Source organism: Hyla sarda, chromosome 3, assembly GCF_029499605.1.
Source record: "Hyla sarda isolate aHylSar1 chromosome 3, aHylSar1.hap1, whole genome shotgun sequence".
NCBI classification, from domain to species: domain Eukaryota; kingdom Metazoa; phylum Chordata; class Amphibia; order Anura; family Hylidae; genus Hyla; species Hyla sarda.
The window spans coordinates 84,591,758-84,607,808 of NC_079191.1; the positions used below are offsets into that span (position 1 = coordinate 84,591,758).

At 47.9% G+C, this 16,051-nt stretch overlaps 1 protein-coding gene across 2 annotated transcripts in view; it reads right to left on the bottom strand.

The window, feature by feature from the left end:
• Positions 1-443: 443 nt before the first annotated feature.
• Positions 444-16,051, bottom strand: part of FBXO36 (F-box protein 36) — a 37,178-nt gene continuing 21,570 nt past the window's right edge. For both annotated transcript variants that reach the window (XM_056564503.1, XM_056564502.1), the window contains exons 3-4: positions 11,841-12,013; positions 444-1,074 (exon numbers count right to left, since the gene is read on the bottom strand). In XM_056564503.1, coding sequence (XP_056420478.1) covers positions 886-1,074; positions 11,841-12,013 — 362 coding nt within the window. In that variant the 3' untranslated portion in view covers positions 444-885. The remainder of the gene's footprint in view (positions 1,075-11,840; positions 12,014-16,051) is intronic.

The window sequence follows — 16,051 nt, forward strand, 5'->3', positions numbered from 1 at the left end:
CTGACATCTCTGTCCTTTTTAGGAACTGTCCAGAACAGCATATGTTTGCTATGGGGATTTCCTTTTACTCTGGACAGTACCTAAAATGGACAGAGATGTCAGCAGAGAGCACTGTGCTCTTGATGTCAGCAGAGAGCTCTGTGTTTCAAAGCGAAAAGAATTTCCACTGTAGTATTCAGCAGCTAATAAGCACAGAAAGGATTAAGATTTTTTAATAGAAGTAATTTACAGATCTGTTTAACTTTCTGGAACCAGTTGAGAACTGTGGTCGTGATGTCATCAGAGAGCATTCCAAAAAGAAAAGAATTTCCTCTGTAGTATTCAGCAGCTAATAAGTACAGGAAGGATTAAGATTTTTTAATAGAAGTAATTTACAAATATGTTTAACTTTCTGCCACCAGTTGATTTAAAAGAAAAAAGGTTTTTACCGAAGTACCCCTTTAAAGAGGACCTTTCTCAGGATAGGTAATAAGTATCTGATCAATGGGGCAGATCGACAGCTGAGTACAGTGATCTGCTGTCTTTGGCAGTCCCTTCATGAATGACTGGAGTGGTTGTCGAGCATGCACTGACGCTCCTTTTACTCAGGGGACAAGGAACTCCTTTTCTTGGGATTCATAGGGGTACCAGCAGTCAGATCCCCATTGATCAGATATTTATAACCTATCCTATTGATAGGTGACATTTTTTAATCTTAGGATAACCCCATTCAGTTGCACCAGAAGAAGAGTGTGCACTAAAAAAAATGTATTGAGCTTACAGTTCATAACGTTTGGATACTAGCACACAGTCTATGAGTATGAATGGAAAATCTCATCAGAACCATGTGACTTCTTATTTACAGTTCTTAAGGTCTTTAATTATAATACTCCAACATGCATCCTGTTACTCCAAGAACATTTCCTGATTTTCCTGTCTCTTCCTTCGCCTCCGGAGCTGGAGCTGAAGTTGTAGTTTGTTGGTGTAGAAGAACTGCTTCCAGCCTAGGTCCTGCGCAAGAGATCTCATCTCTGGGGTAACTCGGTCACAGGACCGCTCAACAATGTGCTCCCACAGCTTGTCTGAATTGCAGATCTATTAGAGGAAATATTAAGATAGTAAAATAGAATTACTGTATTTTTCGCCCTATAGGACGCACCGGCATATAAGACGCACCCAATTTTAAAGGTGCAAAATCTAGAAAAAAAAAGATTCTGAACCCAACAGTGGTCTTCAACCTGCGGACCTCCAGATGTTGCAAAACTACAACTCCCAGCATGCCCGGACAGCCAACGGCTGTCCGGGCATGCTGGGAGTTGTAGTTTTGCAACATCTGGAGGTCCGCAGGTTGACGACCATTGGTATACGAGGTAGTACTCACGTGTCCCCACCGCTCCGGACCCGTCACCTCTGCCCTGGATGTCGCTCCATCGCTGTCGCCGCGACCCCGTGGTGTCCCCGACGCTCCGGACGTCTTCTCCCCGGGATCCACGCTCTCCGTTGCCGTCATCAAGTCGCTACGCACGCCGCTCCTATTGGATGACGGGACGGCGTGCGCGACGACGTGATGACGTCGAAGGAGAGAGACGGCCATGCAGGGGATCCCGGCACGGAGCAGACACTGAGGAGGCAGGTAAAGTCCCTCCCGGTGTCCTGTAAGCTGTTCGGGATGCCGCGATTTAACAGTGTTAGTGTCACTTTCCCTTCAGACGCGGCGGTCAGCGATGTCCTGTATTAGCCGCGGGTCCCGGCCGTTGAAGGCCTCCGGGACCGCCGCGATAGGTGTGTGTATTCGCCGTATAAGACGCACCAACTTCCCTCCCCCCAGTTTTGGGGAAGAAAAAGTGCGTCTTATACGGCAAAAAATACGATAGTACAGGTTGTGTGTAACTGCTGGAAACCTCCGAAATCAGTGATGGGGTCTGAGGTTCAGTCCTAATGTGACCAACATCTGCATGGAGATTGTATGTTCTCCCTGCTTTTGTTTTCTCTTACTGGCGCTTTAGTTTGTGTATGTGTGAACACCGGTAAATGCTGAGAGTGGATAACCTAAATATATTCTTTTTTGACTGGTAGTTTATAATCATATCCTTGTTTAATGTACCCAATGCATTGACTGCTGGATGAGATTTTGCTGTTATTAAAGGGGTACTCCACTGGAAAACATTTTCTTTTAAATCAACTGGTGCCAGAATGTTAAACAGATTTGCAAATTACTTCTATTAAAAAATCCCAATCCTTCCAGTATTTATCAGTTGTTGTATAATACACAGGAAGTTCTTTTCATTTTGAATTTCCTTTCTGCCTGACCACAAGTGCTCTCTGCTGACACCTCTGTTTATGTCAGGAACAGTCCTGAGCAAAAGAGGTTTGCTATGGGGATTTTTTCCTACTCTGGACAGTTCCTGACATGGACAGAGGTGTCAGCAGAGAGCACTGTGGTCAGACAGAAAGGAAATTCAAATAGAAAAGAACTTCCTTTGTATTATACAGCAGCTGATAAGTACTGGAAGAATTATATTTTTTTAATAGAAATAATTTACAAATCTGTAACTTTCTGGCACCAGTTGATTTAAAGGGGTATTCCATATTTTTTTTTTTATATCAACTGGTTCCAGAAAGTTAAACAGATTTGTAAATGACTTCTATTAAAAAATCTTAATCATTCCAATAATTATCAGCTGCTGAAGTTCAGCAGTGCTCTCTGCTGACATCTCTGTCTCAGGAACTGCACAGAGTAGAAGAGGTTTGCTATGGCGATTTGCTTCTACTCTGGACAGTTCCCGAGACAGGTGTATCAGAGAGCACTTAGACAGAAAAGAACAACTCAACTTCAGCAGCTCAAGTACTGAAAGGATTTAGATTTTTTAATAGAAGTAATTTGCAAATCTGTTTAACTTTCCAGAGCAAGATGATATATAAAAAAAAATTTTCCCTGGATAACCCCTTTAAAAGAAAATGTTTTCCAGTGGAGTACCCCTTCATCAAGCAGATGTGTAGCATAAGTATGGGATACAGAGCAGTAGCCTAAAGTTGGCCAAACAACCAAGCAATTTTGGCAGATAAGGCCAATCATCTAATGGGAGTCTACTTACTTTCTCTCAATGGCAGATGTCGGGGTAGAGAACTGAAAGATAGACCACCACAGTCTAAGAGCAGCCCCCCTCCCCCACGTAGAACAAATACGGTACATGCTCAGTTGAGCCAAGCATACATGTATATGTGGGGATTGGGAGAGATATTGGTCCTCTGACAGCTATTTAAAATGTATGGCTACTGCATGTAGACTTCTGACTACTTAACGCTCCCCAAAAAATGCAGTCAAAGTGCAGTTACTTATTGCCTAATAGTAAAACAGCTGAACTAATAACACAGTCAAAACAGAAAAAACTAAGCAGGAAGGATACTGACCTACATGCCATTTTAAGATTCAACCTGGAAGGCCATAGGGGGGTGTAAAGGGAGAATTTACTAAAACGGATCATTTTTAGTTTTACCAGAAACGTTTACAAATGACTACAGCGCTGAGCAATCTGCCAGATGACTGGAGGGGAAACATCCCAATATTTCAAGAACAACAAGAGCACTGTATCAGAGCAGTACACGGGATGTGAAGGTCAGAGTACTGATATGATGGGAGGAGGAGGCTGTCTAGTGCCTGGCATTACCACATCGGAGAAATCAGGATCAAACTTCTTGCTCCTTCCTGGTATTACACTGGAAACTAGGCCATTTGCACCAGGGGTTTCTATTATATATAAGACATGTAGTCAGTTTTACACATAGTTTTGTAGCTTTAGATGCACTTATTCAGATTTTTACTTGGTTGGGGAGTAATAGTATGATACAGTATTTGACACAGCTGCTAAGGTGATTTTTTTTGACAGATGGAGGTAGGGCTGGGCGGTATTACCAAATATGTGCATAACAGTATTTTTTTTAACTTACGGCAGTTCCACAATATATCACAGTATTTTGACCCCCCCCCGCCAATCATGTGACCCGCCAGCACTGTTCTGCTCCCCCCAATTAATTATCGGCCCAGCGGGGTACTACTCACAGATGTCACCTTCAAGCACTGCCCTCCTCCTCTTTGTTGGGGGACGCCGGCGATGGAACTCACTGTACGCCAGTGGTCTCCAACCTGCGGACCTCCAGTTGTTGCAAAACTACAACTCCCAGCATGCCCGGACAGCCCAAGGCTGTCCGGACATGCTGGGAGTTGTAGTTTTGCAACAGCTGGAGGTCCGCAGGTTGGAGACCACTGCTGTACGCTGTATCCCTATGTCCAGGCTGCAAAAGATACAAAATAAACTTTAAACTCACCTATGTCGGCCTCACGCTGGGGACGGGGGAGGACAGCCGTCCGAAATTCCAGTCCCCAGCGTGTGGCCGACGTAGGTGAGTTTAAAGCTTATTTTCTGTATCTTTTGCAGCCCGGGCATAGGGATACAGCGTACAGCAGTGGTCTCCAACCTGCGGACCTCCAGCTGTTGCAAAACTACAACTCCCAGCATGCCCGGACAGCCAAGTTTTGCAACATCTGGAGGTCTGCAGGTTGGAGACCACTGCTGGAGACCACTGGCGTACAGTATAGAGTTCCAGCGTCCGGCAGCCCCCAACAAAGAGGAGGAGGGCAGTGCTTGGAGGTGACATCTGTGAGTAGTACCCCGCTGGGCTGATCATTAATTGGGGGGGGGGGGGGCAGAACAGTGCTGGCGGGTCACCCCGATGTGGGGACAGCACTGCTCTGCGCTGATAATCCATTCCCGAGGGGGAGGGGCCCAACCGGTATTGCGGTATGGGGGAAAATTCATATTGTGCAGCCCAAAAAATTCAGTATTCGGTATGAACCGGTATACCGCCCAGCCCTAGATGGAGGTTTCTGCTGAAACACACTACAGAATGAAAATCTAGGTCCTCTGGAAACTACACTTGTCTAATAAATTAAATTATAACTTAGTTAACCTCTTCAAGCGGTTGCCAAGAAATATTTTTTTTTCCAGAAATGCCACAGGTGCTTCTGAAATAAAAAGTAATCAATACTCACCTGTCCTGATCCTCCACTGATGCTATTCTGATAACCTCTGTTTTCCAGTTCTCTGCACTTCTTCCTGCTTCTGATGATGTGATGACTCTGCAGGTACAGCCCACACAGTCAATCACTAGCTCATGTAGATAACCATAGTGTCTTGTGAGTGGACAGTTCCTGCTCCTGCACAGTCGCCACATTATAGGGAGCAGGAAGAGGCTGAGAATACAGGGGACAGGAAGCCATCAGACCGCCAGGGGTGTAGATTGGGGCACAAGAGTGTGGGCTACATATTTTGGCAGCACCCAGAAAAAATCCTCCCTGAACAACCATTTCTAAGGACATAGACAATTGAGTGTTCATCTCTGCTTTTCAATCTACCATTTAAGAGCCATAAATGGTAAAACTGATACGTTAACATTATTCTCCAGGTCAGTATAATAAAAGTGGTAGCGAATTTATAAAGTTTATTGGGTTCTGATATACATAAAATCACTTCATTCAAAATTGGGCAGTACAAAGTGGTTTCCCATATAACTCCTCATCACTTACTGGCCCACAATGTGATGTTTACAGGTTTTTGACTATTGTTATGACCAGTAGTTCAGCTAGTGTCTAGTGTCTTGTTGTTCATGCTAGTAGGCCATGTGGTCATAACGCTGAATGATTTCATTGGTGGCTGCTGTCTACGTAATGTCCACCTGGAATTTCTCCAGAAGCATATTATGTAGTTTGAACCCAGATTAAAAATCAGCAATTCTGTCCCCTCAGCCCCTCCAACATACAATCCTATGTAAAAATACATCAGGCCCTCCCCTTAGCCCCTCTGACATACAGTCCCATGTATATAAAACAGCAATCCCTCTGTCCACTCAACCCCTTTAAAGGGGTAGTTCAGTGGTGAAAAACGTATCCCATATCCTAAGGATAGGGGATAAGTTTCAGATCGCAGGGGGTCCGACCGCAGGGGCCCCCCCCCCACGATCTCCTGTACGGGGCCCCGGCTCGCAGGCCAGATAGTGCGCATTGACCACCGCACGAAGTGGCGGCTGACACGCTCCCTCAATACAACTCTATGGCAGAGCCGGAGATTGCTGAAGGCAGCGCTCCGGCTCTGCCATAACATTGTATTGAGGGGGCGGGTCAGCCGCCGCTTCATGCGGTGGTCAACATGCCCCCTTCCCGCAGGCTGTTGGGGCCCCGTACAGGAGATCGCGGGGGGCCCCAGCGGTTGGACCCCTCGCGATCTGAAACGTATCCCTTATCCTTAGGATCTCCTTTAACATATAGCTATAAGTAAAAATACATCACCCACTCTCCAACATCCAGTCCCATGCAAAAATAGGCAATTCCCTCTCACCTCAGCAGCTAGGATGCCAGCCACCAACCTTGTGGGTAGGGAAAGTAAGAATAGTTGCTGGCTGCGGAGCACTGCCTACCCAGCCTCTGCTGCTGCCTACACCTACACGTGTCCCACTCACCAGGCCAAGAGGTAAGGGACTAACTGAAAAAGATGTTGTCCGCCCGCGTTCCCTTCCCCAGCAGAGGGCTGGCTGTGGTTCAACTTGCTACACTCTAAAGGCAGAGCCATTGCGCACTACTGCTGTGCAGCTCTATAGTTCAGCCACTTAAAGGGGTACTCTGCTGCTCAGCGTTTGGAACAAACTGTTCTGAACGCTGGAAGCTCATGACTTCATAGCCCCGCCCCCTCATGACATCACGCCCGTCCCCCTCAATGCAAGTCTATTGGAGGGGGTGTGGCGGCTGTCACGCCCCCTTCCATAACTTGCATTGAGGGGGCGGGTGTGACATCTTGAGGGGGCAAGGCTATGACGTCACAAGCTCCCGACGCCGGCTCCAGCGTTCGGAACAGTTTGCTCCAAACACTGAGCAGCGGAGTAAGCCTTTAAAAGGTATGGTAAGTGTACTTTTAAGCAACTGAAACTCTAAGAGCAGCAGGCCAGCCTGAGCCAGGACTAATGCCAATGGCTGGCTGGTACGCCAGATTTAAGTTGCGCTTGAGGCTACTAGGGCTCTATGAATAATGTTATATATTTTTATAGTTTGGGCATTAGCAATATAGAAACATAGAATGTGTCGGCAGATAAGAACCATTAGGCCCATCTAGTCTGCCCAATAATCTGAATACTATGAATAGTCCCTGGCCCTATCTTATAAGGATAGCCTTATGCTTTTCCCATGCGTGCATCCACTACTCTCTCAGTGATATCATTTATGTTTACTTTTTTACCACTTTTTTAATTAAACTGTCCCATAAATACACTGCTCAGCTTAGATGAATGGGTATGTTGTTTTAATAAGGGTAGGTTCAAACTTTCTTAGAGATTCTGTCAGACATACCCACAGAAAATGGGATGCTGACATACGCTCATAAAAAAGTAGATGACGCTATTAATTTCAACGCGCCAAATACATTCACTGCTTGGGCAGTATGTGCTATTTTGTCGGGATGCCCTTTGATGACATCACTAAAAAGGGAATCAGAATTATATGGCTGAAATACCTCTACCCGACCACCTTATTTTATTGACCAATTTGTCAGAAATCAAGAACTCTTTCCACATTTCCAGTTTGGCTGGTGAATGTTCTGCGTTTCACCTCTTTGTTAACACGTACAGTAAATAGCATTACTAGGTTTCATAGAGGAGAATTTGGGGGATTCCCATAGGAAAATTCCCCAGTGCTGTGGATTTCACAATCTATAACTGATAATGAACATTTAGTTGAATCTTTTCACCTTTGAGGTCTTTTCAGTGTCAGGCCCGTGTCTGCCATTTCACGTATTTCTGGGCCATAGAAGGATTTGCGATAATATTTTGCTGCCAACCTCTAAATTCTTTTGTTCGTACATTGTACCAGCAGCTAAGTAAAAGTTTCAGCTGGTGCAACAGAGGGCAATGCTACCAGCCAGACATTACATTACCCTGCATAACCTGGATCAGGAAGTGCTAAGAGATTAAGAAAGTAATGAGAAGCAGAATGAGCACTGAGTGAAATGTGGCTCCCTCTGTTGGCCATGTGAAGAATAGGACCTTATTCAACCATTTTTGACAGAACATAGGTGTTCTGTGATGGCATATTCTTGAAAAGGATTCACGTTGCAGATTTACTTATGGCAAACTTAATGTATATTTAGGAAGACCTGCGACTGCAATCCAAGGCTGACACTTGAATTTCATTTGGGGATTAGCACCACCATTTTATAATAAAAAAAAAGTTATGTAATTTTCTAACATAGTTTGTGTCTTATCTTTTTTTTCCCTCCAGGAACAGAGCCTTTTTTCAAAGCTATGAAGGCTTAAATGGGTTATACAGGAATAGAAAAACAAAGATTATGACCGTATTTTTCGTCCTATAGGACGCACCGGCGTATAAGACGCAATTTTTAGGGGCAAAATCTAAAAAAATAAAGATTTTGAACCCAATAGTGGTCTTCAACCTGCGGACCTCCAGATGTTGCAAAACTACAACTCCCAGCATGCCCGGACAGCCGTTGGCTGTCCGAGCATGCTGGGAGTTGTAGTTTTGCAACATCTGGAGGTCCGCAGATTGAAGACCACTGCATAGGAGGAAATACTCACGTGTCCCCGTCGCTTCGGATCCGTCACCGCTGCCCTGGATGTCGCTCCATCGCTGTCGCCGTGTCCCCGTCGCTCTGGAACGTCTCTGCTGCCGGCCGGGTATCCTCGCTCTCCGTCGCCGCCATCACGTCGTTACGCACGCCGACGCACGTACGCGACGACGAGGAAGGAGAGCGCCGGCATACAGGGGACCCCTGAACGGAGAAGACACCGAGGAGGCAGGTAAGGTCCCTCCCGGTGTCCTGTAAGCACTAACCCGGCTATTCAGTCGGGCTGTTCGGGACCGCCGCGGTGAGATCGCGGCGGTCCCGAACAGCCCGACTGAACAGCCGGGTTAGTGTCACTTTCCCTTCAGACGCGGTGGTCAGCTTTGATCGCCGCGTCTGAAGGGTTAATACAGGGCATCACCGCGATCGGTGATGTCCTGTATTAGCCGCGGGTCCCGGCCGTTGATGGCCACAGGGACCGCCGCGATAGGGGTGTATTCGCCGTATAAGACGCACCGACTTTTCCCCCCCAGTTTTGGGGAAGAAAAAGTGCGTCTTATACGGCGAAAAATACGGTACTTCCCAAAACAGCACTACACCTGTCCTCAGGGTGTGTGATATTACAAATTCAGTACAAATATGCTGCATTTGGCCAGCGAGAAATACGCTGGATATTTTGCTATTAGTAGATACAGAGCGTACCTCCAGCAGCCCTATGAGTGCAGTGAGGTTCGGAGGTGGACCTGGGCGTCACAGTCACGCGGCCCGCCTCTAAACATCACTGCGTACAGAGGGCTGCGGCTAGGAAGCCCTGTGTGTCTGCTAATAGCAAAATATGCTGCAGATTTCTCGCTGCCCGGCGGATTTTCTGCAGTGTGAAATATGCCACGACATTAGTACATATTCATTGTCTGTTGTGTGCAATGCTCATGGATATAAGTGCAGTGTATAGGGTGGGCCATGTGTATGGATACACCTTAATAAAATGGGAATGGTTGGTGATATTAACTTCCTGTTTGTGGCACATAGTATATGTGAGGGGGGAAACTTTTCAAGATGGGTGGTGACCATGGCGGCCATTTTGAATCCAACTTTTGTTTTTTCAATAGGAAGAGGGTCATGTGACACATCAAACTTATTGGGAATTTCACAAGAAAAACAATGATGTGCTTGGTTTTAACGTAACTTTATTCTTTCATGTAAATAACTCATGAAATAATAAAGTTAAGTTAAAACCAAGCACATCATTGTTTTTCTTGTGAAATTCCCAATAAGTTTGATGTGTCACATGACCCTCTTCCTATTGAAAAAACAAAAGTTGGATTCAAAATGGCCGCCATGGTCACCACCCATCTTGAAAAGTTTCCCCCCTCACATATACTAATGTGCCACAAACAGGAAGTTAATATCACCAACCATTCCCATTTTATTAGGTGTATCCATATAAATGGCCCACCCTGTAGATTTCACTGGTCACCACTAACAACGTACTGTAAATTGCATTGTTCACGCTGTGTGGTTGGCAATGCTAAGGGGTGGCACTGTGTGGTTGGCACTGTTAAGGAGGACACTGTGTGGTCCAAATATTATAGAAGAACTGTGCAGCTGGCACTATTATGGGGGAAACCCGGTGGGGCTCTATAAATTCTATTTTCTATAACAAATAAGTAATCAGGGCAAAACAATTACTGAGTTCGGCCTAGTGCAGACTACTATTAATATTCTCTCTTTGATGTTCTTCCAATCCCTGTAGCATACACCGCCCCCTCAGTCCCTTCACTAGCCATAACAAGGTGACTCATTCCACCATATTACTCTTTTAAATGAATATTCCTTTTTCAGACATTCACGGCCCATCCATGTCACAATAGGTCAAGTTATTAGAGGGAATGTTGCAGAGAGTATCTCTGCACATGGGAAGCAAAAAAGAACATGAGAGACCATGGAAATAAAAAAGGAGGGAAGAATTAACCTGCAAGATCATGACTAATCTGCACATTAGAAAACACCATCAATAGACTGTAAAAGCGTATCTAAGTGAGGCTGTTTACAGACCACCGGGAAAGCGGAAAGAGAAATCCTGTGCAAGGTGCAACATGGGGATGAAGGTGAGGAAAAATAAGGTTACCTAAATGTTTTCTATATCCTGCAGAATAAATAAATGAGGTAAAATAGTCATAAGAAGATCAAGTGAATGGTGGAAGCTATTATACGGCATATAAATGGAAAAGAAAGTGTATAAAGGGGTTGTCCAACCCTCCAAAAATTATACAGAAATGCTTCCGATCCCTACTGCGTTCTGGTTCCTGAGATGTGTAGATAGCACACGAACTGCCCACTCAACCAATCACTGGCCACAGTGGTGTCCTGCCATAGCCAGTGATTGGCTAAGCAGGCAGTTCTAGTGGGATCGACCAGTCACAGGAACCAGCAGTGAAGAGTGAGACTGGGAGCAAAAAAAAAAAAAAAGGATAGCAACAGCTGAACATAATTTAACATATACTGTTAAAGGATAACTCCAGGATGTAACAACTTACATAAGTGTTAGATTCCGGGGGGGGGGGGGTTGGGGGTTTATGGGGGGATGGGGTTTGTTGGTTTGACTGCTGCCTCCCCCCCCCCCCCCCCCCCACAATCTGCCAAATGGCGCCCCGGCTCCCTGCACGAAACGAGCATTTTCGACCACCGCAGGAAGTGGCGGCCGACACGCCCCCTCCATGCAGCTCTATGGGAGAGCCGGAGCGCTGCTTTCGGCAATCTCCGGCTCTGCCATAGAGCTGCACGGAGGGGGCGTGTCGGCCGCCACTTCCTGCGGTGGTCGAAAATGCTCGTTTCGTGCAGGGAGCCGCGGTGCAGTTCGGGAGATCGCGGGGGGGCCCCAGCAGTCGGACCCCCTGCGATCTAACACTTATCCCCTATCCTTAGGATAGGGGATAAGTTGTTACATACTGGAGTTATCCTTTAACGGGAGCAGCAGACCCCATTCACTTCTATGTTCAAACAAAGTCACCTAGTGACTGCTTTCTGAATGTAATTGAAAGGCGCAACATCCCCAGTTAGAAGTAAGTTTAAAATAGTGCATATGTCACGGAAGGAGTCGCTGTTCGGCCATAAAAGTGAATGGGGTCCGCTGCCCCTGTAAACCGTGTACGTCAGCATTGCGTTTTCTGTGGGATGCCGGCGGATATGATTAACAGGGTAAGAAATGTAGTGTATTCCTACCCTTATTAGTAGACTTACCTTCTGAAATGTACGAGACACCTGAGAGAGCTGAGTAATATCCTCCAAGTCCAGGAACGTTAAGATATATAATATCAAGGACTCAGGTAGACGCCCCAGAAAATCATACCGTCCTTGGCAAAGGTTGGTCACATAGCAGAGGGTCTTCTGTCCAAAAATTATGCCAATCTGAGCTGAAGGGTAAAAAAAAAAGAAATATCTGAATGACTTGTTCACTTGAGAGGATAAAACATAGAATTTCCATTTCCAGGGATTCCCAACATGTTTTACCGTTTTCTCATACATTGAGGGCTGACGTCAAACCTCCAGTCTACAGGACGGAAAGATCACACAAAAAAGGAGACTCAGCAAAAGAGATGTTTTACTGAAAGCGGACAAGTCTGAACAGGTACATTCACAGGCCTGGACATGTCTCAGCTTGTCATACTTATTTTAGCTATTTTGAGGGTATATTTCACAAGGGCCGTCAAATCACTGCACATTGGCAAGGTTTTCAGATACACACAGCAAAAAAACAAAAAAAAGAAACAAAACCTCAACATGTGCATATAACCTTTAGGCCAACAATCCAAGTAGTTAAGATGAGTTTTTTTTTGATCCGCATGTGACATGGTCGCAGAAGGGACATCCTCCCTAAACAAATCTGGGATTATGTAATTGACAGACATTGCAATGTTGAGAGGGGATTTTCTTTTTTTTTTTTACTTATAGAAAAGCCCCCTTATAATTCATCAATAAAAAATAGAAGTTTGGTCAGGGGAAAATATTATCCATATCCCTTTGTCCAGGTTTGCTCAGCTGCACCATCTACTGGCTTTTTCAGAGACAGGAAACAACCAGAAGCAATCTGAAGGAACATGTCCTTTGATGTTCTATATCAGTGGTCAACAAACAGTGGCTCTGCAGATGTTGCAAAACTGCAACTCCAGCATACACGGACAGCCATTGACTGTCAGGACATGCTAGAGTTGCAGTTTTGCAACATCTAGGAAGCCACGGTTTGAAACCACTGATATAGATCAAAGGACATGTTCCTTTAGATTGCTTCTGGTCGTTTCCTAAGATGCTGTCACTGCAGCTATTGTCTGTGTGTTCCTGTGTAGTGACAAAATACAGGAAGTGAGGGCAGGACAAGTAGAGCTCTGGGCAGGCTCCTGATTTGTCAATCAGCCTGCTGTGTGAGCCGAGGGCATGTCAGAGAGTCTCCGTGCACAGAGGCCTGCTTGTCCTCCTCAGTGTACAGAGCCCTGCTTGTTCCCCTCAGTGTACAGAGGCCTGCTTGTCCCCCTCAGTGTACAGAGCCCTGCTTGTCCTCCTCAGTGTACAGAGCCCTGCTTGTCCTCCTCAGTGTACAGAGCCCTGCTTGTCCCCCTCAGTGTACAGAGGCCCGCTTGTCCCCCTCAGTGTACAGAGGCCCGCTTGTCCCCCTCAGTGTACAGAGCCCTGCTTGTCCCCCTCAGTGTACAGAGCCCCGCTTGTCCTCCTCAGTGTACAGAGGCCCGCTTGTCCTCCTCAGTGTACAGAGGCCCGCTTGTCCTCCTCAGTGTACAGAGGCCTGCAGTCCTCCTCGTTGTACAGAGGCCTACTTGTCCTCCTCAGTGTACAGAGGCCTGCTTGTCCTCCTCAGTGTACAGAGGCCTGCTTGTCCCCCTCAGTGTACAGAGGCCTGCTTGTCCCCCTCAGTGTACAGAGGCCTGCTTGTCCCCCTCAGTGTACAGAGGCCTGCTTGTCCCCCTCAGTGTACAGAGGCCCGCTTGTCCCTCTCAGTGTGCAGAGCCCCGTTTGTCCTCCTCAGTGTAACGGGCCTTGCTTGTCCTCCTCAGTGTACAGAGCCCTGCTTGTCCTCCTCAGTGTACAGAGCCCTGCTTGTCCTCAATGCACAGAGCCCTGCTTGTCCTCAGTGCACAGAGCCCTGCATGTCCTCAGTGCACAGAGGCCTGCATGTCCTCAGTGCACAGAGGCCTCCATGTCCTCAGTGCACAGAGGCCTGCATGTCCTCAGTGCACAGAGGCCTGCATGTCTTCAGTGCACAGAGCCCTGCATGTCCTCAGTGCACAGAGCCCTGCATGTCCTCAGTGCACAGAGCCCTGCATGTCCACAGTGCACAGAGCCCTGCATGTCCTCAGTGCACAGAGCCCTGCATGTCCTCAGTGCACAGAGCCCTGCATGTCCTCAGTGCACAGAGCCCTGCATGTCCTCAGTGCACAGAGCCCTGCATGTCCACAGTGCACAGAGCCCTGCATGTCCACAGTGCACAGAGCCCTGCATGTCCTCAGTGCACAGAGCCCTGCATGTCCTCAGTGCACAGAGCCCTGCATGTCCTCAGTGCACAGAGCCCTGCATGTCCTCAGTGCACAGAGCCCTGCATGTCCTCAGTGCACAGAGCCCTGCATGTCCTCAGTGCACAGAGCCCTGCATGTCCTCAGTGCACAGAGCCCTGCATGTCCTCAGTGCACAGAGCCCTGCATGTCCCCCTCAGTGTACAGAGGCCTGCTTGTCTCCCTCAGTGTACAGAGGCCTGCTTGTCCCCCTCAGTGTACAGAGGCCTGCTTGTCTCCCTCAGTGTACAGAGGCCTGCTTGTCTCCCTCAGTGTACAGAGGCCTGCTTGTCCCCCTCAGTGTACAGAGGCCTGCTTGTCCCCCTCAGTGTACAGAGGCCTGCTTGTCTCCCTCAGTGTACAGAGGCCTGCTTGTCCCCCTCAGTGTACAGAGGCCTGCTTGTCCCCCTCAGTGTACAGAGGCCTGCTTGTCCTCCTCAGTGTACAGAGGCCTGCTTGTCCTCCTCAGTGTACAGAGGCCTGCTTGTCCTCCTCAGTGTACAGAGGCCTGCTTGTCCTCCTCAGTGTACAGAGGCCTGCTTGTCCTCCTCAGTGTACAGAGGCCTGCTTGTCCTCCTCAGTGTACAGAGGCCTGCTTGTCCTCCTCAGTGTACAGAGGCCTGCTTGTCCTCCTCTGTGTACAGAGGCCTGCTTGTCCTCCTCAGTGTACAGAGGCCTGCTTGTCCTCCTCAGTGTACAGAGGCCTGCTTGTCCTCCTCAGTGTACAGAGGCCTGCTTGTCCTCCTCAGTGTACAGAGGCCTGCTTGTCCTCCTCAGTGTACAGAGGCCCGCTTGTCCTCCTCAGTGTACAGAGGCCCGCTTGTCCTCCTCAGTGTACAGAGCCCCGCTTTTCCTCCTCAGTGTGCAGAGCCCCGCTTGTCCTCAGTGTGCAGAGCCCCGCTTGTCCTCAGTGTGCAGAGCCCCGTTTGTCCTCCTCAGTGTAACGGGCCCTGCTTGTCATCCTCAGTGCACAGAGGCCTGCATGTCCTCAGTGCACAGAGGCCTGCATGTCCTCAGTGCACAGAGCCCTGCTTGTCCTCAGTGCACAGAGCCCTGCTTGTCCTCAGTGCACAGAGCCCTGCTTGTCCTCAGTGCACAGAGCCCTGCTTGTCCTCAGTGCACAGAGCCCTGCTTGTCCTCAGTGCACAGAGCCCTGCATGTCCTCAGTGCACAGAGGCCTGCATGTCCTCAGTGCACAGAGCCCTGCTTGTCCTCAGTGCACAGAGCCCTGCTTGTCCTCAGTGCACAGAGCCCTGCTTGTCCTCAGTGCACAGAGCCCTGCTTGTCCTCAGTGCACAGAGCCCTGCTTGTCCTCAGTGCACAGAGCCCTGCTTGTCCTCAGTGCACAGAGCCCTGCTTGTCCTCAGTGCACAGAGCCCTGCTTGTCCTCAGTGCACAGAGCCCTGCTTGTCCTCAGTGTACAGAGCCCTGCTTGTCCTCAGTGTACAGAGCCCTGCTTGTCCTCAGTGTACAGAGCCCTGCTTGTCCTCAGTGTACAGAGCCCTGCTTGTCCTCAGTGTACAGCGCCCTGCTTGTCCTCAGTGTACAGAGCCCTGCTTGTCCTCAGTGTACAGAGCCCTGCTTGTTCTGCCCACACTTCCTGTATTTGGTCTCTGCGCACAAAAGTAATAGCTGAAAGGGCAAGACAGGCTTTTTTTTTACCCAATGTATATTACATTTGTAATATACATTGAGTAAAAAAGTATATATATGCTAGCCATCACACTCCCTCCCATACACATGGAGGGTGCCCCAAGCTTTTGTGTTCAGAACCCTGTGGTGCCGGCACAGAGATCGCGAGGGGTGCCATCCCCTTGTAAGATGTATAGAGGCAGAATACCCCTTTAATACCACATGCAAGTATTTCAATGGGTACCACGGGACCCCAAGGTG